The sequence below is a fragment of the Musca autumnalis genome, unplaced genomic scaffold (genome assembly GCF_047663935.1).
Source record: "Musca autumnalis isolate F117 unplaced genomic scaffold, ASM4766393v1 scaffold_2, whole genome shotgun sequence".
Lineage (NCBI taxonomy): Eukaryota > Metazoa > Arthropoda > Insecta > Diptera > Muscidae > Musca > Musca autumnalis.
Genome location: NW_027411755.1, coordinates 120475429 through 120501144, shown reverse-complemented (window position 1 = coordinate 120501144; position 25716 = coordinate 120475429). Strand labels below are relative to the sequence as shown.

The 25716-nt window shown below is 33.7% G+C and overlaps 1 protein-coding gene across 6 annotated transcripts in view; it reads left to right on the top strand.

Moving 5' to 3' along the window:
* The window catches only part of hoe1 (OCA2 melanosomal transmembrane protein hoepel1), a 280461-nt gene that overhangs the window by 144576 nt on the left and 110169 nt on the right, over positions 1-25716 (top strand). For 3 of the 6 annotated variants that reach the window (XM_073969103.1, XM_073969105.1, XM_073969106.1), the window contains exon 2: positions 12476-13776. The exons of 1 other annotated variant lie outside the window; for it this stretch is intronic. In XM_073969103.1, coding sequence (XP_073825204.1) covers positions 13700-13776 — 77 coding nt within the window. In that variant the 5' untranslated portion in view covers positions 12476-13699. Of the gene's footprint in view, positions 1-571; positions 4788-12475; positions 13777-25716 lie in introns of those variants that run through there. 2 more of the 6 variants (XM_073969107.1, XM_073969104.1) reach the window with 2 other exon arrangements.

Genomic DNA, 25716 nt, shown 5'->3' with positions numbered 1-25716 from the left:
TGTTCGATGAGCCATTGCACTATTTGACCAATGGTACTTCTTGCGGTCTTGTTTACAGCGATATTGTATTTTTAGTGCGTAAGTCCAAAAGCTCTAAATCATACGCCGACCAACTAAATTGAATTCCAAAATTAGGTCCACTTCCAAAATGGACTATATCAGTCGATACTTTCAGGTATCGGTTGTACAAAAGTGCAAAACTTTTGTGCTTTCATAAAAGTCACATTTTTGAGTACAACATAAGCATTGATTCGTAACGCCAACAATCGTGAAGTTATACACCCCAAATGTTTCGAAATTATTGTTGGAAAGTTTATACGTCCAAAACAGGAGACGAAATTCTGAAACTTCTTGGCTACACAATTTATAGAAAAAAATTGGCTACGTAGCCCGTATTCGCTCTGTCTATATATAAAAGTCTCAACCCATACAGGCTGAGGGTATATCTCTGTAGGCAAACCCGATGTTACATTTTACTTGTTTTACAGAAAACAAAAGTTATGAATTTTCATCAGTTTGTCTCCGCTGTTCCGACAGAAGTGATTGGTCGTTGGAAAGTTTTAAAGGTCATCGAGTCCATAAACATCTAGTCGTACAATTAAGATAGAAATAAGCGGGAACAACAACCATTGATGTACCAGATGGAGCTTTTCGACTTAACCTATTTCTTCAGAATTTAACTAAAATGTTGACGAGCTCTTTTTAGAGATATTTTCTATAAGTCATAGATTGCAACGCCCGGCTCCTTTCACGGAGTCTATCACTTCTGGTAAATTAGTAAAGTTTTGGTGTTTTTATGACATTAAAGAATATTATTTTCTTACAATAATACAAGACTTTTTTAATGGCACTGAATTTAGTGTGTGATATATGTACTTTAAAGAAGAAACGGCGTCGGATCGAACTGTGTCCCTGTGTTCGAACGTGGATCTATTTTCACCACTCTTTTCATGGAAGTTCTCCCACCAAAAGGATTTCAAAAATCCATATTACTGACGATATTTTTAAATACTATGCTAATAGCCTCGAATTACAGAAAATCTTTCGAAAGCTATTCGCTGCGGGATTTAGAACCCAAAATGCCAAATAAGAGCTAATGTGGTTGAAAAATCTGGGATACACCAAAACGTACATCTATATGGGTAATATTCATTTGAAAGATTTTTTAGTTATTGCTTCAATTCTATTGGATAATTTTGTATGGAAACTATACCGAACGTGGTCTGATATGGTTCATTTTCAATTCTAAACATGCAATGACTAGTATATTATAATCAGTTCCAATTTTAAATCTTGTTTCTAAAATATTGTGATCTCTCTCTATTGAATGTATATACTTTGTGGTAGTATTGAATATACATAAAATCAACTAAAAACCCTTAAAAATAGCTTTACGTAACGATACACAACATTTTTAATTTTCATGATTTTTGGTCAAGTTGGGCCCCCCCCGAAATGAAATCCTGCGTACGTCCCTGAGCGGGACCATTCTGTCCATTTTCCAGACTCGGGAACGATGTGGGTGGCTAACGAGAGGATGACAACTTTGAGACGCAATATAAACCATTGTAAATTGTGGTGGTTCATTTTCGGCGGAAAGAGATCTAATGCGACGTGGTACTTTTCTCTTCGCCCTGTCACTCCTGGACTGCTCGAAAAATTGCGGACCGTTCAGCGTAACGTTTCCAATGTGACTGGGGTCCTATATTCTTTCTTTCCAGGTTTCTAGAGTGACTTTAACGTTGCCCACAATTCACTTATACAGGCTTCAATGTTGCAACTCTTCAGATGATTTAACCACATACCGACCAACTTGTTAATTTCCAGTCTCAGCACCCTGATTCTGGGGTCACTAGCAATTGGCACGACGAAGCTGGTGACACCTATTTGCTAATCCCGTCGCTTTTGTTGGGAAGTTTTGTCTCACTTCGGGTTTTCGACCTGCACGTATGTGCGAGCGGTTGCAGCAGTGATGATCTCTCAGAACGTTCTCTCTGCTAACCGAACATCTAAAGGGTTGGGCAGATCTCTGAAGCGGTGATTAGTGAACTCTGATTGACGAAAGTGCGGCTTTTAGTGGTGATGAAATCGGGCGGTCTGATGATGGAGACAATTATGGGGAGTTTGTGTGACCCAAGAGAAATGACGGACTGCCAGGTGACGTCATTTGTCAGACCAGGTGACACGATGGTTATGTCTGGCGAACTGTGACACTCTCTGCTTATTCTGGTAGGAGCGTCCTCATTGACCGAGCAAAACGTAGAGCTATCAAGAACTATACCCAGAACTATACCTGCACTAAGTTGGTCTCCTAGGAAATTTCTCATCATGGGGAGGAGTTGTGTCCCTAAAATCTTTTCTACTGGTTTCTATAGGATTCTTTCCATGATTCGGGTAAAATATTCATGACTAACGATATGTTGTGGACACTTGTTAGATACTCAAGTACGGGTTCATCCATCCAACATATATTACATAGCCTATAGTAAATTTTGTGGTACTTTCTCAGCTTGGAGTTTTCCCTCTCTGTCATACGGCTTAGCACGCTCTCTGTCCCTCTTGGTTGCTCCATTAATTTTCGGATCTGCCGCTTCCACGTGGTTGAAAGTTGGAACCGTTCCATCATTTTTCCGGAGTGTTTCAACCACTGCCAACAATTTACTCAATCCTGTACCAATGTTGCATGCCTACAGGAGGTCTAGCCCCTTTTTATTCTTGTACTAGTCCGTTGACTTTAAGATTCCTCGGGGTTAGCACAGCAAAACCCTTAACGCTTAATTCTGCGAATGTTGGTCATATTTCGCCTATTGGCCCAAATATATAGCAAGTAGCTGTAGTAGTAGTGACGTCCCGAAATGTCTTCTTAACTGCCCCCGAATCTGAAAGACTAAGCAGCCTTCTCAAGCGATGCTTGGTAAATTCTCTGAGCCCTTGCCAATCAGATTCCAAATTGTTCAGAAAAATATATTGGTAGCAGCTTGTGAAGGCAAGCAATTCTATGCACCGGATTACCCCGAAGAATCTTCAATTTTGCGTTTGTTATTTTATTCTACCTCGTTTCGTTTGCGCACCGTATCATCTGTAGCAGTTTTAGCAATTCTAATGTAATTTTCTCCAAAACTTTCATCCCAGATTCACAACAACATCTTCCGAATTCTACTCTTGAATATCCCCAGTCCCTGAACGCGTCTTATAATATATAGGTCTCGTCTTCTAAGTACCAAATCCGACTTTCGATTAATTGATTAATAAATTTTATAAATTTTTACGTCGAGCTAGAATGACATGTAACTTAGGGTCAATAAGATTTGATATCACTTAACTTGTTTTCAGCATAAAGAATACTTCTGTAAAAAATGTCCAATCTCCTAATTGGCTTTAAAAGTGTGGCTCAATTCTATGAAAATGTGAAAAATTCCACAAAGCAAATAAATTTCATTTTAAGAAATGTTAAGGAAATACTGAAACTGATCACAAAATACCAATCCTGTTCCTAGATTAGCAAGCACCGCGTGTACATCGACTTCAAACTGGTAGCACATACATTTTATTGCATAACAACTTCCAGTAGGTGTGATCCAATGAACATGTCCCCAAGAATTTTGTGGCGGTATTTATGTAGTTTTCGGGAACCCTAACTACAATCAAAAACTGCTGAAAGAAATCGTTTTTCTCAACAACGTTGGGGTGGATTTAAACATCTAGAAAAATTCTAATATATAGAAATTTATTTAAAATCATTAATTGATTCTACATCCCATTTTTTTACTTTACAAAAAAAACATATCCATAACACAATTTTTATATTCAGCCTAAAAGTATGTAACATGACCCCATTTTATATCAAGATATATTTAAGCTACTAATGTGCACTCTTGATAATCATCAACGTTTGTGTCTTATCATTTTCTACAATTCGAAATTAGAATTTCCTATTACCCTTTCCCATAAGTCGTAATCTTCATCAATTAAAGATTTCGAAATAGTTTTTATATCCAATGAACGATGGAATTGCAGTGGTAATGACATTACAATTGATAATGAACTTAAAATATATCCAACATAAAAGTCGTTGTTGTGAAACAAACCAAAAAAGAAAATCTTTTATACTTCCAATATACAATGGAAATTTAAGAAAAACACAAAACAACCGGCAACCCAAAATGGAAAACAATAACGACGTAATCACTGAGAAACAAGCACGCCACCAAACCTCCTTTTACTTGAAATTGAACGTTAAAGTCAACGTCACAACCGTAGAATAAAATCAAATAAAAATAAATGGACGACGCACGCAGTCATATTCCACTACTGTCTGTCTATCCATCTATCAGAGACGACCATCATAATAACCACAATGAATGAATGAAAGAAAACGAAACCAAAGCAGCACAAATGAAAGAATGAACACAGAAACTATGAAAAGTCTTTAATGAAATTGTCAAGACAGACATTCACATTGTAACACTCGCTCGATTAAGACCACGACACGACCACGACAAATCGTATACAAATTTGTGAAATAAATGAAAACGCGTTAAAATTCAATATTTCGCTTTCCGCTTTCCGGTCGATATAAAAACAATAGCCAAAAATGCAAAATTTATGAGAAAGAACATCTTTTAACTTTGAATTTTAATTGGTTTCGGTAATTTGAAAAGCCAGCTGGAGCATCAGTGTTCTACATGAATATTTAATAAATTGGATTTTCCACTTGAATTATTTACATATGTATAAGTGTGTACGCATATATGTGTATGTATGTCTCAACAAATTGATCATCAATTGTAAGTTTTATGATGTGTTAAGTAATCGACATTAATAAAAAGAGTTTTCAGTAAAAAGACAAAACGAAGAGAACAACAAGAAATATTTAAAGAATGGATGCGTGTGCGTGTTGATTTGGCTATTTCCTATCCACATAATTGAGGAATGAAATTGACATTAAACTTAATTCACCATGAAAAAAGGAAAATAAACACTCCGGGATATTTTCGGTTTAAAAAGAAATAACGTTTTGTAATGGTACTAATATAGATGACAATGGTACCTCGAGCTTCTTCAAAATATGGAATTTGAGATGAGGAACAAGTAAGAACGGCGTTAAGTTCGGCCTGGTCGAACTTTTTATAGCCTCCACCACGAGTTGTATTGCAGTAATGTGAAACAATTAGTTTTCTTTCGTTTATGAAAGTACTAGGGCCTTCCGCTACGCTAAATGAAGAAGGTTTAGTACCAATGAGACATCGATATTTTATACCCATTCAGGATCCGAAATACCATGTTGCAGTCATTCCATGTGGACGATGCATGTACAATCACCAAAATACGTAAAATCTGGAGGTACCTTCATATTGGGAATATACCAAAATGTGAACCTATATTGATTTTCTCTTCGTGGAACTACACTACATTACAGTGGACTAATCCGTTAAAAGACTTCACATCGGGCGGCATCGTAGCACCTTCCAATCTGAAAACCCGCAATACCTCTTCTATGGCGGACTTATTAACACATGCATATATATCCATGCAAATTTCAGTCATTTCGGTAGGATGTGGCTAAAATCTTCAAAATACCAAAAATGTGGAGGTATTTTTCTATGGTTGTATAAATCGTGGACCTATACCTACAATTCTCTGCATGAATGTTGTATTTCCCCAACGAAGAATGTATATATTACCCATTTCTATTGAATAGTGTGGCTAAAACCTTGAAAATAACAAAAATCAACCATTTCGGTAAGATAATGTGGCTGAAACCTTCAAAATAACAAGTACCGTTCTATGGGTGCAGAACGTAGACCTATACTGATAGTTTTCTGTGGGAAAGTTCAGGAGCCCAAAAAATACCACATTTCAGCCATTTCGGTAAGAAAATTAGCTGAAACCTTCAAAATTCCGAAAATTAAAGGGTATCTTTCAAAACGTGTACCTTTACTGTCAGATTTGGTGGAGAATGTTCTGTAACCCCAAAGAAGACCAAATACCAAATTTCAGCCATTTCGGTAAGTTAATGTAGCTAAAACCTTCAAAATACCAATATCGGGAGGTACCCTTCTTTGGGGTACCTGGGGGAAGTTTTGTAGACCCAAAGAAGAAATACCAAATTTCAGCCATTTCGGTAAGATAATGTAGCTGAAACCTTCAAAATACCAAAATCGGGAAGTGCCGTTCTACACCTTTTTCAGATGTAATTCGAAACATTTTAGTTGTAATTCGTAACATTTCATTTGTAATTCGAGAATTCTATTTGTAATTCGTAACATTTCATTTGTAATTCGAGAATTCCATTTGTAATTCGAATTATTCCATTTGTAATTCGAATTATTCCATTTGTAATTCGAAATATTCCATTTGTAATTTGAATTATTCCATATGTAATTCCAAATATTCCATTTGTAATTCGAATTATTCCATTTCTTATTCGAATTATTCCATTTGAAATTCGAATTATTCTATTTGAAATTCGAATTAGTCCATTTGTAATTCGAATTATTTCATTTGTAATTCGAATTATTCCATTTGTAATTCGAAATATTCCATTTGAAATTTGAATTATTCCATATGTAATTCCAAATATTCCATTTGTAATTCGAATTATTCCATTTCTTATTCGAATTATTCCATTTGAAATTCGAATTATTCTATTTGAAATTCGAATTAGTCCATTTGTAATTCGAATTATTTCATTTGTAATTCGAATTATTCCATTTGTAATTCGAAATATTCTATTTGAAATTCGAATTAGTCCATTTGTAATTCGAATTATTTCATTTGTAATTCGAATTATTCAATTTGTAATTCGAATTATTTTATTTGAAATTACAAAGGAAATCATTCGAATTACAAATGGAATAATTCGAAGTTCAAATGGAATAATTCGAATTTCAAATGGAATAATTCGATTTACATATGGAATAATTCAAATTTCAAATGGAATATTTCGAATTACAAGTGGAATAATTCGAATTACAAATGGAATTCTCTAATTACAAATGAAATGTTACGGATTACAAATAGAATTCTCGAATTACAATTAAAATAATTCGAATTACATCTGAAAAAGGTGTATGGGGGCTGTATCAACAAGTGGACCTATACTGACAAATTTCAGGTGGAAAGTTTTGTATCCCCATTTTGGTGGGATATTGAGACCACAACTTTCATAATACCGAAAATAGAGAGGTACCGTTCTATCTGGGCCATATGAAGGCGTGGACCTTTACCAACAAATGTAAGGTGTAAAGTTTTATACCCCACCGAAAAAAGTGAACCTATACTGACAATTTTCTGGTGGACAGTTCTGTAGCCCAAAAGAATACAAAATGTCAAATTTCAGCCATTTTGGTGATACTATGTGGCTGAAACCTTTAAGTATTGAAGATCGGAAGGTACCTTTCTATGTGGGGTATATCAACACGTGGACATATACCGACAAATTTCTGGTGGAAAATTGTGTAACCCTAAATAATACCAACTACCATATTTCGACCATTTTGGTAAGATAATATGGCTGAAACCTTCAAAATACCGAAAATCGGGAGGTACCGTTCTATGGGGGTTATATCAAAACATGAACCTATACTGACAAATTTCTGGGGAAAAATTCTGTAGCCCCAATGAAGAGGAAAAAACAAATTTCAGCCTTTTCTTTAAGATAATGTGGCTGAAACACCCAAAATACCGAAAATAGAGAGGTACCGTTCTATCAGGGCCATATGAAGGCGTGGACCTTTACCAACAAATTTAAGGTGGAAAGTTTTGTACCCCTAACGAAGACTAAATAACAAATGTCAGCCATTTTGGGGTAATAATTAGGCCACAACCTTCAAAATACCGAAAAATCGGGAGGTACCGTTCTATGTGGCTATATGAACACGTTGATCTATACCGACAAAGTGGAAAGTTTTATACCCCCACCAAAGGCTAAATACCAAATTTCAGCCATTTTGGGGGATATTGAGCCCGCAATCTTCAAAATTACGAAAATCGGGGGTACCGTTCTATGGAGGCTACATCAAAATGTAAATCGATATATGTACCTAATTTTCAATACCAAACATCCTCCGACGAATATTTCTATGTATTACAAAGGAAATGACAAATTTAATTAAACCCTCCATATGGTGGTGGAGGACATAACAAGGAACCTAAGGCTGTAGTCGGGACAGAACAGACCATTTGTGTTAATTTTTTGCGGATAAAATAATAATGATATGCCTTCAAGGGATGTTTATTGGAAAAACGTATTAGAGGTTCTTCGTAGGAGTAGAATATACATACCGTGTAATAGATGGATGGCATGTTTAACAACAATTACCGAAATCTCGGTTAGTAAAAACAAAAAACGAAATAATTAAAATCAAGCAATACCGTTCTTTGAATGATATATTAAAACGTTGATCTATACCAACAATTCTCTGTAGGAATGTTTTATGCCACTATATGTCTACTGTTGGATAATGTGGCCAAAACCTTAAAAATACCCAAAATCGGGCGATACATTTCTATGGGGGCTATATCACCGAGATAACCTGTTTTCAATAGCAATCATCCTAGAAGTAATACTATCAACTTCTGTACCAAATTGTATGGGTCTATTGCGTGCTTCATCAAGAATCCAATAGTCATCGAACATCGTTTCATCGTCATGTTAGCTCGATTAAAAATTCAATTAATTAAACATTTTCATAAATAATAACCTTCGACCTAATAAGAAAACAATAAATAAAAATTCACAGCAGAGCCCGGCTGCCCCGGCTGAGGTTTGAACCTGGATCCTCTCCAACAAACGGACAATGTTGTCGAGATCTTAGCGTTCTAAGCCACTGCCAATCTATCAAACCTCCGAAATGGAGGAAGTATCAAACTTCCAAAATTGAAGGCATTACAATTCATGAAGAAAACCCATCTTTGATTGTAAATGAGTATGTATTGAGAAAGATTTCCCAGACAAAGACACTAGGTTGACTTGATAAGTAAAAGGCTTCAAAAATACTTCATATTAACGATGCAAGAAAAATATAATTGATGACTTAAGAAAAGGTAACATAAAACAGTTTCAAGGGCCAGCAATGCGGACCGGGTCGGCTAGTTTTAATATAAATGCAACATATAATAATTCCTTGTGTTGTGTCCGTAATTTCTAGCCCTATGTAACCGCTAAAAAAAATTTAACTGCCAAAATTTACTGAATAAAGTCATTATTTGGTAATGAATTTTTTTGCTGGGTATCATTCTTTTAGATTATCTCGCTCATTTAGCTCCCCAGCAAAATGTTCGATGCCAAGGATGCTATTGAATCATGGGTGCAAGTGATCTGGCATGTCATCTTTTTAGCATTTTCACTCATGAATTTTATATGAGCGTGACCACCATAGGATTACATTCATTTTCGGATCTTAAGATGACATTCATTGTCGGATCCTAAGCATGTCATTTTCACCAACCCTTTGGCATGACATTTTCATGTCTTGTTTGGAAAATGGAAAATTCTGTATTGAAATATGATTTTCATGACAAACCAAAATCTTTATTAATTCAAACTAATTCATGAAATAACTAGAACTAATTTATCAGCATAAAGTTTACACCCAAAATTTCAATTTAATCACCGCCGCTGCACCGGAACATAGTTTACTTCGACCACTCTCAGCCACTGATTTTGTTTCATCTTACAAAAGCTTTTCTATTATCTTCTCATCACCAGTTGAGATTTCGACATGGACTCCAACATCACTCCTTTAAGAATTTCTAGTTCGGGAACCTACATTTAATTTGTAATTTTGTAATTTTATAATTGTGGAAATGTATACTCTTTTGTTTTGATGTCGCTACTTGTAGGGATGTACAAATCGACTTGTTTGTTTGTTTGTATAGTGATCTGTACAAATGATTCAAATGCTGATGAAAAGATCGGATCTGTCACGACTTGCTTTGAACCAATGCAAAATATGCCATGATATCACGTCATCGCATAGAACCCCTTCCTTCAAATTTTGCTAGGTCCTCTCCTTCATACAGCTACTCTATTTTATAAGGTTGAACGAGTGAATATAGTTCGTTCAATATTTTACATTAGCTTTCGCTATATCTCCTTCTTACATTAAAATTGAGAGAACTAAACTATAGCACGGTGTGCCTGAAAGAATTTTAAATGGAAGGTGCTCACATCTGGGAAGTTTTTGCGGATTCTGAAAATACAATGTTCATAGATGAGTAAAATCAAAAACAAAACAAAAATTGCCAAAGCGCTTTTTAAATAAATCGCATGTTTATGTTTTTTTTTTAAGTTTTCACGATTTGGCTTGGGAACCGGAAGCCCTAACGAAATGGGATTAGAAATATTGCAATCATGACATTGTTTTATAAGGAGGCGATACAGTCTGTACATTGTCCCAATATAAATTTCTATATCTCGAAAATAGTAAAACCTACGAATATATCATAAAGGTCAATCTTGTAGAGAATTTTCACGGCTACAACATCTTATCTAATCCCATTTCGATAGGACTTGCGGTTTCCAAACAGAATCATGAAAACCTTAAAACCCGACAAATGTGAACTTTGACACCGCGATTTATTTAAAAAGCACTCAAGCGATTTTTTTTTGGTGTTTTGATTTTGTTTCTTCTATGAACATTGTAGTTTCAGAATCAGCAAAAACTTCCCAGGTGTAAGCACTAGGGTTATGACTCTTCTACAACCTCATATCCCAGTATCATAGCGTGATGAGTTTCTACATAAGATTACATAAAATCTTAATTATAAAGTGATTCGATAAAAAAGCTTCCGCACAAAAAGCTTTTAACGCTTTTCAGAACTTTTCACCATTTTTGAAGTCACTATAAGCAGACATTTAACTGAAGACATGGTATAGGGGCACGCGACATAACCGAAATGACATAACCTTTGGTTCTCACTGTTTTATCGACGGATTATTACATATATATAATTTTATATTATATATAACATTATTTCATACATCATAAAAATTAAAAGTGGTTTGTGCGGGACCTTTTTCAATATTTATGTGAAATAAAAGTTATTTTAGTCATTAATAGGCAAAAGGTCATGCAACAGGAAATAATTTTTTGAGAAAAATTTTTTTTCATTCCATAGCATTTGTTCAAAAAAATAGTTTTCAAAGTGGTTTGTGCGGAAGCTTTTTTTTAATAAAATGAAATTAATGTTATTTTAGGCATTAGTAGGCAAAAGTTCATTCATTCTCACTACTGGAAATCATTTTTTAAGAAAAAATGTCAAAAAGTCATAACCCTAGTAAGCACCTTCCATTTAAAGTTAGTTCAGGCGCACCGTGTATCTGGTATAGTTTCCGAGAAATAGCTATTTCTTTTTCCAGAAATTTGCAAAAATTACGTAATTTCCTAAATTTGTCGTCTTTGGGAGCACGCCATGCCCACACCTTACAATATTTTGACCTAATTTTTGGTTTCCTTAGTTTTAATATGTTTACTTTCGAATCCCGTACAGAAATCAACAATCGATTGCAACAAAAAAATGGGGGTTTTGGTCAGGAAAAACGATTTCTGAACCATTGTGCGCTGCTAGATCAGTGATTTCGACCAGCGTGCGACGGACTTATTCTGATTTACTTAGTTATTTGCAACCGTCGCACACTGGTCGAAACCACTGATATGGCGGCGCGAAAGTAAAAAAATCGAACTATTAAATTGCGAAATATTTTCCATTGTATCGATTACAGACACTTTGCAGACAAAGATTTTGTTTTTTCATTTTTGTTGTTGTAAATATTCACTCAGTTATTCACTATCAAATACAAGAGTTTTTGTTGCATCAGATTTTAAAAAAATTTTTGCAAAAAAATTAACTTCATATTTTTTTAAATGTTAAATAAATTCGTAATGAAACTGGACAAGATTTATTTTAATTAATAGCAGAGGGTGTGATTCAATGCGCCGCTGGTTCAGTGATTTCGACCAGCGTGCGACGGACTTATTCCGATTTACTTAGTTATTTGCAACCGTCGTGAAGAAACTAACTTGTAAAAATAGTTTCTTCAGACCAAAATCCGCATTTCGAAATTCTTGTTATCATAAATAGGTCACCGTTTTGGTACACTCTTCAACAGCGTACAGTTTCAACTATTTTCAGTTTTTTATTTAACAATTCAAATTGACCAAACCTAATATCTTTTTATTTATTTTATTAACGCGTTTATTACGCATTTATATTGATTGATTGTGGTGATTACTTTATATTGATACTGGCAATTACATTATTATTATTATTAATTACCTAAACTTTTAGTAATAAATTGTTCTTTGTCGTACTCTGTGAATATTCCTCTATTCGGACACAATAACAATAATACAAATAAAAATATGATAATTCCATAATACCTGATTGTTTTTCTCTTTAGACTGCATTAACTTTCAGGCATTCTGGAATTAGTTCAATATAAAAATAACAACATTATTTTTTTCTTAAGAAAGAATTCAACACCAAATTCTAAGGAGAACAGACAATAACCTAAAAGCACCGAAATACAAACGAGAACATTGAACAAAGAGAAAATACGAACCATTTTATCAATAAAAATTGGAAGTGTGAAGAAGAAGAAAAAACGAAAATGTACAAAAGAAAGGTTTTTATGGAAATAAATTAATAATTATAAGTAACAAACTGAAAATCAATAACAAAAGTGAAACTAGAAATATGCAACAAAAGATATTATTTGTGTGATTCATCATCTAACGGAGGAGGAAAACATCTACAAACTAAAAAACCCACAACAACAACAAATTTAGTAATCTTTTTTACAAAACACTGCACAAAACGCCATAAAATTTCTTAAATGTGGTACAAAAAATAGATTTGAAAAATTAATTTAAAAAACCCCAAACACCCACACAACATCAAAAACAACTTGGAAAAAATCTCATTACAACAGGTGTTGTGTTGCTGTAGTTCATTGGAAATTCAAGTACCTGTCAGACATTATTTCTAAATTGTGGATTCGATTGAAAATTAAAAAAATGAAAATTTAAAACGACAACAAAACGACCAGTAAATTCAACAAAAAATAACAAACAGCAGCGTTTGCATAGTTAATTCAAAAAATAGAGTTAAGTTTTCCCTACCACAAGTCTGGGAACAAAACAAAACATCCATTCAATGCAATTGAATTGGAATTTCAAATCAAATTGTAAACCTTCAAAGTAACGCCCAGTTGCAAAATCAACAGCCGTTTTCGCAGAAATATCATCAAACAGCCGCCACAACAAACTAAATTCTAAATTTGCAACGAAGCATATCTCAAAATTTTAATAAGAATAAACTCAAAAAACAAAAATAAAAAAATCAAACAACAACAAAACAGTATTTAATGTAATTGTTTTTGTATTATACATTCCATATGTTTATTTTTTAACAATAAACAAAACTCAAAAGTGTAAAAAATTTTCACAATAAAGTCATATTCAAAGTATTTTCTTTTTAAAATCTGTGATCCGGTTTCAATATACAATTGAAACCTCTACATAATTGCCGCTACAAAGCAACAACAACAACCACTACTCTAAGTACCTTGCCATACGCTTATTTGTAGGCGTAAGCGTCCATCCATAATTTTTGCATTCGCCCGGTTTTTGCTGAAGTGGTAAAAATTGCTCCCATCACCATTAATCACATCACCGATAACATCCCCTTCAAAATGCGAGTCAAAGTGGGTAAAAGGATATGGTTACGCAAAAGACGTTCGAAAAGAGCGGACAGTTTTCCAAAACCGAGGTAAGTCAGTTTTATTTGGTAATATATTTTTACACATAATTATTTGAAGTCTGTGTCAAGTATGAGATACAAAATTCGTTTGACATACGGAAAATTATTACTTTTTAATGCTGACTATAAAAAAAACCGAAGATACTTTTTGTGGTCCTGTTTACAGCGATATAATATTTTGTAGCCAGTCTTCGAACTGCCCACAAATGCCTTAATTCGCACATGCCGAAGGAATATCTCTGTCAGCAAAGCTGATACTTGTTTTTTTATTTTTCTTGCTGAATAGAAAATTTGCTTTGTGATTGAAGTGCCTTTTCAAAAATTGTTGCCAAAAGAAGACGTGTCCCTTGAAATGTCGTAGGAAGGAACATCGGAAATCTATTATGAAAACTTGACTTTACGATTTACTCCCTACGAAAGAATCGATTTAAAATTTCAGATTTTTCAACGCAAATAGTCGACGAATCGAAATTTGACAATTTATCCCTAAGAAGCACGACACTTTTTGTACTTACGAAAATATCGTAAAAGTTTTGTAGAGAATTTTCTCTGCTACAATATTTTCTTTAGTCCCATATCGATAGGACTTTCGACTTCCAAGCAAAATTGTGAAAACCTAAAAAAAAACCCTAAAAATGTGAACTTTGACCGCGATTTTTTTTGTTTTTGATTTTTCTCATCTATGAACATTGTAGTTTCAGAATCAGTAAAAATTTACCAGATGTAAGCACCTTTCATTTAAAGTTGGTAAAGGCGTACCGTGATATTCTTGGAAAGTAACTAAAACTTCAGGGACATCTAGGTATATTAAATATTTTCATTCTGACCAATATTATAACTAAAATATTTGGTAACTTTTGCAAATTAGAATTGTTATAAGTAGGAAAACGAAGCTTAGGAAATTTACTAAATCATTCAACTTAAGTCAAGGCGTAAATAATAGTCCTTTGTTTCAGAAACTTGCTTACAAATGTACCACATGCGAAACAATTTTTCAAATTTTGAAATAATTTTTTTTCTCCAAAAAATTAGTCATGTAAGGTTTTTTTCTGCTTAGGAACCCCGAAAATGGCATAAGCGTTGAGTTTTGAAAAATTTAGAATGTTTAGAAGCGAGTTGTATCTTTAAATTCTTAACATGATGGCCACTTTGCATGTACCTTAGTTCTCATGGCATTGATAAGAATTCTTTGTAGTGAAATTCTGTAACTCCTCTTTGGGTTACCGACAAGAATCAGTAAAAAATTAAGACGAAAATTATGATTTATAAGTTAATAATGCAGTTGCTAACGTTAGGACTTAATGGCTACCTTTGGCCTTAAGGCTTCTGAACATACGGCGCGTTGAAAACTTCACACATGAAAACTTCAAGAACAAACTTGGCATCACTTACACATTTTTCATATGGTTGTTGTTTTCAACGTGCAACGCGTCACACAACGGACCGTATGTGACGCGGCTTTTAAGGTGACGTCTTTCCCATTCTATAGCACTTTCTTAAAGCCGCAGATTGTTGTCCTTGAAATGTTTGCGGGTCGTCAGTAACAAGTGTGTATTACCCGACATCTCACTTCAGGTGTCGTTTTCGTAGGCGAAAAACCTCGCGGCACACGTTCGCTCTGCCTTTAGCGCATTTCAAAGGTATTTCCAAAGATGGCTCAAGATAAGTCCTTGCGTTTTATATGTTGTTAATCGTTTGTTGGTATCTGTCATTCCCTACTTCACTCAGGAAATCTTTTTGATATATCCGTTTTGAAAACTGTTGTTCTCTTTCCACGTTTGACATAATTGTGGAAACATCCGATCTTGAGCTGGTATGCGTAATTTAACAGTTTAGTCACAACCAAAAGCAACTGTTCTGTTGCTTAATTTTTAAATGGCTGTGCAAATATTTTGCTACCGTCAAAGTGTCAGCTTTTTTACTTGGAGTGAGCTTTTGTGTATTCATTCACGAGTAAAATGACAAATATACCACATGCGAAACTATGATAAATTTAAATCGTTGCACGCAATTTTTTGTCACTGATATTTAACTAATATTAATATTAGTGACTTTGAATTAGGTCATAGGTACATAGTTGTTTTTTTTTTTTTGAGTTATATCTTCTTTGCGTTTAATACTTATTTGAGGTCAATTCGGTGACGTTATCTTAAGCCCAACTAAATAATATTGTTAAAATTTCATAAAGACATTAAATATGAAAATTGTTCCGGTCCAGTAATACCAATGAAAATAGCTTTGTTTCGACTCCACAACAACGGTGGAAACCATTTACCCAATTGGTAGAAAAATTAATGGGAAATGTTGACTTTTAACAAATTTGTATTAACTATATGGCTACTTCCAAAAGTCCAGAAAATGATCATATTACTTTGTATTGAGATAGAAGGATCTAGGGAAAATATTCATAGGAATCGCTAAATTATCATCCATTGAAAACGAGGAATTAAAAAAATTATGAAGGAAACAAATATCAAATATCATTCATCATGCAACCACAAAATATTTTGTTGGTGTTGGACAGTTATCGATAATTACGAAAAATCGGCATTCAAAACTGGCACTAGGTTTGTTCGTTTACTCAATAATTTGTACAAGTCCAGTAACTTCTTGTAAACGACTAAGGTCTTTTGCGTTGTACTAGAGAGCATAACCATTTCCGCCATTTTTCTTTCCAAATTAATGGTGATTATAAGTTAATGATAATATTGATAGCAATCGATTTTTTTTAAATGAAATATAACAGATATCTAATGTTGGGAATATCGATAGTTTGCCAGCTCTAGTAACAAGCGATAGCGCGACTGATAAAAATTATCCCTGGCGACAACATATTTGGTATCCAGCAAAATTAAATGGCAGTGGTTCCATGTGAATTCATGATTTCACTGGTTCTTTTGCATGAGTTCGAATGGAGTCGTGAAAAATTCGAACTTTTTCAACGAATTATCATGAGTTCGGCTGGAGTCGTAAAAGATCCGATCCCTTTCATTGAATTTTCATGAGTGCAATTGGAGTCGTGAAAGATCCGATCGTTCTCATCGAATTTTCATGAGTGCAAATGAAGTGGTGAAAGATCCTATCTTTGTCATAATATTGTCATAATATCGTGATCAAATAATCATGTACCCGAATAATTGTTCACTTGCAAAAGTAATTGTTAAAATGAAAGTCAGAAGAAAGTGATCGATAGTGGCAAAATTAACATATTTTAATTAAAAATACTATGTAAATTGTTATCAAACAAAAAGGAAAATATACATATTTTATGTTTGGAAACCTGTTTCCTTTTGTGGAATTAAAAATACATAAGTATAAAAAACCCGGTCTATAAACCATGAGCTGTACCCGCCGACCGACACCGATATAGTAAAACATATCGAGCTGCAACTATTGCTGTGCCATGTCAAGAGGACGAATGAAGCCACCGGCATATGAATGCGAGCCATTTTACGACAAAACTTCAATGGAAAGACCGAGTTGAATATGATATCACAAAACATGTCATCCAAAATTGGAGAAGCATAGTAGAAGATCGGTCCGTTTGGAAATATATTAGTTCAGATTACGTAACAACAAGTTTTGTTTAGAATAAAATCCATCCAAATTAGTATAAATGAGACCACCAAAACATGGTAATGATGAGTCTGGTGCGAGATTGGCACATAATTTATCGAATAATGAAAAAACGGAACCCCAAGTTGACTGAAATATCTTGCAGCCATGGGAAGAGATAACTATGATTTTGGCAGATAAAAAAACACATAAAGATAATAATCTTGAAAATTGCATAAAAATAAAGAAAAATGACATCTGGTGATAGAAATAATCTGCGTATTGTATTCAACAAATTACATAATTGGTCCGCAAATTTTATTTCTGATTGTTGCAAATCCAGATCCAATGCATTGGTGCAAAATGTCATGACAAAGAACTGGTGCAAAATGCCATGACAAAGAACTAGTGCAAAATGCCATAACAAAGAACTGGTGCAAAATGTCATGACAAAGAACTGGTGCAAGATGCCATGACAATGAACTGGTGCAAAATGTATGACAAAGAAGTGGTGCAAGATGCCATGATAATGAACTAGTGCAAGTTGCCATGAAAATGAACTGGTGCAAAATGTTATGACAATGAACTGGTGCAAGATGCCATGACAATGAACTGGTGCAAGTTGCCATGACAATGAACTGGTGCAAGATGTCATGACAATGTGTTACTCCCTTGTAAATTTCATCGGTGATTCACCCAAATTTTCATCGATGCCATGTCAACCAGGCAACCACAAAATGGTTTGATGTTGCTGGACTGTTTGACAGTAATCGATATTTCCGAAAAATCGGCAGTTTTTATCAGTAGTTTACATTATTCGTTGGAATGCACCTATTAGAATCAAAAATACTTGTCATTTGCTGACTTATATCAATGCAACACATGTAGTGGCGTATTTTCCTTTTTCTTTAATACGTATTTATAACACACAACATTTTCAATGGAAATGTCAAACTTAATTTGAACAAAAAAGATGTCAAACAAATTTTTACATGCACTTGAACTACCCTTAGTACCCTTATTACATTGGCAATTAGTGTACCTCATATGGTGGTTGTTTGTTGTAGCTTAACAAATATTGTCATAAATCTATTTACATACAGATATACAAATACTATTAGGTTGTTTGACTTTTTTGTTTTTGCAAATATGGTCACACCTTTCAAATTTTCATAGGTCCTGACTTCTAAAAAAAAACTCAATCAATTTAGTGTAGAGCTTTATGCTTCATAAATATCATATTAATCGGATTTTCTTTCATGTTCGTGTTTTGCCTTCCCAATTTGTTGTTTTCCTTTTTTCGAAGGTCATCTTATAACGTCTTAGTATTTGTTTTATTGTTGTTTTTATTTTCCTATTTCTTTTAATGGCAACACAATAAGCCTTGACATTGCCCGATGGGTTGGCTAAGTTAATCACTGCGAATGAAAGTAAAAATGTCAATAAATCTAAGGTCGTGATAAATTTGTGAGGGTCAGGCAGATCATACGTATTAAATTTCGATTAGCATTCTGTTATACATACATAGTTAGTAAGTTAGTATATTTTTCTGATGTGTTGTTGTGTATTAGCGATGTTACACATCAGACATAAGATTTCGATTAGAGGACTAAGACTTCGTAAACCCATTCCAAATACAGTACAATCTCACAAATGTGAACGTTCACTATTTATAATCCGTAGAGATGCGGCAACTCTACGCGGCTGGATGTGTGCTGAAACACGATTTTCGTATGCTTTGACTTTTGACCTAAAGCCGGAAGAACATGCTACTTAATAAATTAAGTCAGAAATCCTCTTATGTGACGAGCCCTTTAAAACAGCACTTTGAAATACATACATACATTGCACATCTAATATGAAAAACCAATGTTTCCAATTTCTCGTGGATCAAGTTTCTGGAAGTTTTTTGTGGAATTTATGTTTCCTTTCCTACAATATTATTTCCTTTCCTTCACTAAAGAACGCAAAGACAATACACAATCTAATTAGTCCTGTTCACGTAGTAAACAGACATAATTTCTAATAAAGATAGTGAATGTCTTGGTGAGGGTTGCATGTGTAGATTAGAGATCATTTTGTTAAATAGGGATCTAGTTTAAATACAATCCACTTGAAAAGGGTAAACATGCGGCAAGCAGACCTCCTTATCGTGGGAGGTCGTTAGAAGAAAGGAGATAAGAATTTCCATTGCCACATGTGGTATGTCTGAAATATATTGGTACAGGCAATCTATGAGCAGTCTAATAACCATCTGGTTGCTTGCTACATGTATGCGCATGTAAGATAAGAGTATTTTACGACCTCTCCATAAGATTTTATGGCAGATGCGTTCGTACACATATGTGCACTCTCACTTTCTCTTTTCTACACACTAGTTAAGTAGGTTAAGTAATATTTTACTATTTAGTTCTTAAGAATAATTTTACTTTAATAAACAGTGCATGTATAGCATTCAACTGGGAAAGACGTCTTGTTCTTTCCTTAAGTCTACGGATCCCCATTTACAAGTCCAGACCTAGTTTTATTTAAAACGAAGCGACACCTTTTATCCAAAAGTAAACGAAAATAAGTCAGTTGTAAATATTAACTTTTCAATAAAACTTTTCTAAACAACAGCAGAAGAGAGAAGTGAGAGAACATTCTGGTGCATGACTGCAAATCCACCTGCGGATTACACAGATAGAGTCAATTGATTTATTGACCTCTTATGACATCCCCATGTTAAAGTTTACAGTTGATTGCAGTGTGACGAGTCTAAAGTGGAACTAGTTTCTGTAACCCTGAGTATTCCATGATCTCCTTATTCCTGAACTTCGCCAAGACACAGTCACTCGCTACTCGGTTATGAGAAGGAAATTTCATTGAGCTAAAAGGTCACTATTTGATATTTACCATATTTACCATGTGATATTTACTTGGCTTCCTAGTGTGAAGTATTTCCCTTTTGAAAACGTTGTACACATTAATTAGACATGTGAACTCAATGTAAATATTTATGTATGTACATATGTCTCCAGTTTTGTATATATACATCGCGTATTTTCACACGTGTTTCTAATTTATGTCCATATTAAAAGTTTCTACCAGTTTCAATATCAAATATTTACATAATATGTAAATGTATAAACATGATCAATTATTTTTGACATGCATTTCACATCCTAATGTAATAAACATAAATTGAAGAAGAGTTTAAAATGTTTGTTTTTCAGCATGTTTAACATTAAGATAGGTATTTTATTTTAACTTAAAGATGGTAATATACTTACTATTGTCATATCAATGTTGTTTGTTATCAAGAGCTTGTTTAAAACATTTAAAAAATCGTTTACTTTATGGGAAAATATATTTCAAAAATATACATTTAATAATGAGGAAGTTTAGTATTCTTCTTACTAGGCGTTTACACTCGACAGTTTGTCTTCAAATACAACTCTGATTTACTAACACATACATACATTAGTCGTTTGTCTCCTAGCTGTCCATCAGTTTTTCACAGACAGCCGGGTTGACAAATTTTTGACATTTTTGTGAAAAAGAAAGAAAAATGTGCTGAAAACAAAAGAATATGTACAAAAAAATATGTGAACGGAAAACAAAAAGAAATCGGTGATATTCATTCATAATTTTACAACTGTTTTCGCAGTTGTCTGGACGCCTACGTCACACAGGCAAGTTGTGGGATTTTGACAATCAATACATGAAGTCAACTGTCCTGTCATTTGTAAACGCAGGGTAATATAGTTTGAAGACAGAAATAAGCATTTTAGAATTTCAAAATGTTCTAAAGAATTGTTGAAAAATATTGGGAAAGGTCCGTTCGTTCGTTTGACTTAAAAGTTCTACTACTCTAAGGCTACAATATTGCTAAAGATTGCAAAGCAAAACTCTTATTAGTTTCTGAGATAAAGGCCCAATCAATGGAAAAAACGATGGTATTAGCACAGTTAAGACGAGGCCATAAAACGCAAACACGATCTAACAAAACAAAACCCAACTAAGATTTTTGTAGTCTCATCATGTGTTTCAGAAAGAAACCCTACTACACCATTGTAATTCTGAAAATACCAGTTGTAATTCAGAAATTCCATTTGAAATTCACATATTTATTTCATTAGAATTTCAAATGGAAATTCTGAAATTCAAATGATATATTCTGATTTTGATATGGAAAATCTGAATTTCAAATGCAATTTCTGAATTTCAAATGGAAATTCTGAATTCCAATGGAATATCGGAATTTCAATTGAAATTTTCTGAAATTAAAATGATATATCTGAATTTTAAATGGAACTTTTGAATTACAAATAAAATTTCTGAATTACAAATTAAATATCTGAATTTCAAATAGAATTTCTGAATTACTAGTGATATTTTCTGAATTACAGTTGAAAATGCTGTAGAATTTGTTTGCATTTCCAGTGTTGCACAGTGTTTTTATACCCTCCACCATAGCACGATGGGGCCAATGACAGGTTTTCGAGGCAACAAATCACTGGGGCTAGCTAGACCTTCCAAATTTTGTACAGATGTTTATAATGGGCTTAGAAACTAATATGCCAAATTTGGTTCATATTGGTTCATATATACATATAGCTCCCGTATATACAGTTTGTCAAGTAATTGTTTTCGAAACAAAAAACAGGCATTTTTCTGTATTAATTTATGAAAAAATTACTCTAATTGTGATAAAAATGCCGGGTTTTTTGCAAAAACTAATTGTACGACTTATTTAAGACAAGACAGGATGAATAAAGGAAAAAATAACCCACGTAGTCCAACAAAAATAACGAAAACCAATAACTGCGTGTAATGCAAGCTGTCAAATAAATGTTTTCGAAATGTAATAGAGGTTCCAAAATACCCCATATTTTCGGTAAATACTTAAAAATCATGACATTTTATGAATTTTATTCTTAACAGGGATTAACTACTAACAAGTATCAACAATATTAGACATCGATTATCCCTCTTTGGGGGGTTACTATATGGACCAAGGGAGTACCAGGTCATATTACCTGAAAACAGGATCCTATAGGTCTCAAACCGGGAATATCTGAAAACTGAGGTGTTTTATGAGTTTCCTTAGTTCACTAGGATGGATTGGCATCAACTAAAATAAATATTACCTTCAGAATAATTAAATCAGGAGGGTTGCCAGATCAACTAAAAAGGTACCAGATTATATAAACAGTAAATGAGACCAACTGAATCCCTAACCATGGCTTAAGATTTGTTTATTTAACTCAAATCGAATTAAGGGATAAGGCAATTCTCCAAAATAAACCAAAATATTACATAACAGTACCAACATCGATTAGAAATATATATGCAAGATATTGTCAGTCTATGCTGATTTTATAATAGACATCCGATTTCAACTGTATAGAGCCAGTTCAGAGTAATTCTCTAATTTTGTTGGCTTCCATGGTAACACTGAAGCATTATTTTCCCGTCAGCATTATTTCCCCGTAAAAAATATGATGCAGTAGTACTGCAGAGTACTTGAAATGTGTCCAATTGATCGTAGTACGCATTTCTGAAAATTGTCGAAATCTGTACCCCATACATTTTTAAGCAATATTAGTCTCCTACTGCGATATTTCCGATTGTTTCTTGAAATATCATTATCTCTTAATTAATTTGAAGTGAAACAACAAACGTTGGTGCCCTCTTTTGAGACACAGGTGGTCTCATTTACTGTTTATATAATCTGGTACCTTTTTAGTTGATCTGGCAACTCTCATGATTTAATTATTCTGAAGGTATTATTTATTTTAGTTAATGCCAATCCATCCTAGTGAACTAAGGAAACTCAAAAAACGCCTCAGTTTTCAGATATTCCCGGTTTGAGACCTATAGGACCCTGTTTTCAGGTAATATGACTTGGTACTCCCTTGGTCCATATGGTAACCCCCCTAGTAGGGATATTCGATGTCTAATTTTGTTGATACTTGTTAGTAGTTAATCCCTGTTAAGAATAAAATTCATAAAATTGTCATGATTTTCAAGTGTTTACCGAAAATATGGGGTATTTTGGAACCTCTATTACGTTTCGAAAACATTTATTTGACAGCTTGTTATTTTTGTTGGATTACGTGGGTTATTTTTTTCTTTATTCATCCTGTCTTGTCTTAAATAAGTCGTCCAACTTATTTTTGCAAAAAACCCGACATTTTTATCACAATTATCAGCTATTTTTCATAAATTTATACAGAAAAAATTTAGCTTTCTTGGTTCGAAAACAATTACTTGACAAACTGTATGTTCGCCCGATTTCAAGCAATTGATGGACCAAACGCGCAAATTCTGCCCAATTTTTATGCGATTTGGAAAATACCACGGAATTAGGACTACAAATAAGTTTGCCAAGTTATATTGAATTCGGTTCAGATTTTGATATTGCTCCCATATATATTTTCGCCCGATTTTAGGTATTTGGGTACTAAAACCCGCTATGTATGTCCAATCTTGATGAAATTTGAAATGTGTGACGGATTTTGGTCTAGAAACATTTTTGACAAATCATATTGAAATCGGTTCAGAATTGGATATAGCTCCCATATATATGTTCGCCCGATTTCAGGCAAATGATTGACCAAGCATGCAAATTCCATCAAATTACAATAAAATTTGGAAAATATTACGGAATTCGGACTACAAATAAGTTTGTCAAGTTATATTGAAATCGGTTCAGATATAGAAATAGCTCCCTTATATACAAATGTTCAAATTTCATAGTTTTGTCTGTGGTCTGTTATAAGTTAATAGAAAAGGTTCCAAATTTAGTAAAAATCGGCTAAGATTCCGCCACAAAAGCCAAGTTTGTCTGCTATATTATTGAAATTATATATTATTATATACGTCTATTAATTTTTTTCCGAAATCCAATTGATAACATTAATGGGTTTCCGATTATTCTCCATATTCCATATTTTTAATTTTATTACGACATCTGAAATCAGATTTTTATGAAAAGGCGCAGCTAGACGCAGCTAATTTTTTCACAAAATGATAGTACACATTAATACCTTTCACCACATATGTATATATAATATCCTAGATCTACCTAGATCTCAAAAGTTATACTCCAGAGAACACATGGATAACAAAGCAAAATACTCCAAAAAGACATAACATCTTAACTCAAAAATACATTTACCACACATAACATTTTTATTATATGTTAACACTATCTTATTTTACAAACCCATTGAAGAGCTTTCCATGTTTAAAAAATATAACAATGTTGAAATTTTCTTTTTGGCGCCTAAAATGCTTTCACTACTTATTTATAATTAATGTCGGAAAATTATGCATAAGAAAATATGTCACCATTGCCAGATCAGTATGTCGCAATGTGATGTTACCAGATTGATTTATTTTTTATTTTTAGTGATTCAGAGTGTTGGCAATCGAAATCCGTTATTATTTTTTTCAAATTGTTCACTTCAAAAATTGACTTTTTGCCTCGAAAACCTGCTATTGGCCCCATCGTGCATAGTATGGAGGGTATATTAAGTTTGTTTTTCCGTTTGTAACGCATTGAAATACTCATTTGCGACCCTATAAAGTATATATGTATATTCTTGATCAGGGTAAAATTCTAAGTCGATCTATGCATGTCCGTCCGTCTGTGGTAATCACTCTAGCATCCACAAAAATGGAGATATATAATATATATATATATATAAAATTCTTCGAGTCTGCCATGATGTTCGAAATTAAACTCCTCCGAAACGGCTGGACCGAATTTAATGAAATTTTGTATGTGGAGTTTTTAGGTCTGAGAATAGGTTTTTAGCTATTTTTTATACTGGTCAGTGGAGTGAGCAGGGTACCTCCCCCACAAAATTTTTTAAGAAAACGTGAAATCAAAGAAAATTTTGAACGTATTGTTTAAAAATTGATTGCAATACTATGTTAATAACTGTCTTGATCCTAGGAAGTGGAATATCGCGGTCAGCCCAATTTTTTAAAAATGTATAATTATAGGTAATATCCTTAATTTTAGTAAGCGAGACTACAAAAACGCTATATACACTGGCTTCAATAATTGGGAAAGCGCGATCAACCCCACATTTTGGAATAAAGTGCAACCCAAATAACGTCCATTTAGTCCCTTGACCGAAATTCCAAAAAATCGATTGAGAAATCAGGCAAAACATAATTTCAAAGATGGTTAAATAACTAGAACGTCTAAAAAATTTACATTGGCCACTAAAGCGATGGGCCAGCAATTCGGTGCATCTATAACCTACCTAAATGTATATAAGGTTCTTTATGACTGACATGATTTTCTAAATTAAACTTCCGAATCGGCTGGACCGAATTCGAAGAAATTGTGTGTAGGTTCATAATGTGGTAGAATACCGAAAATGGTGGGTGTTG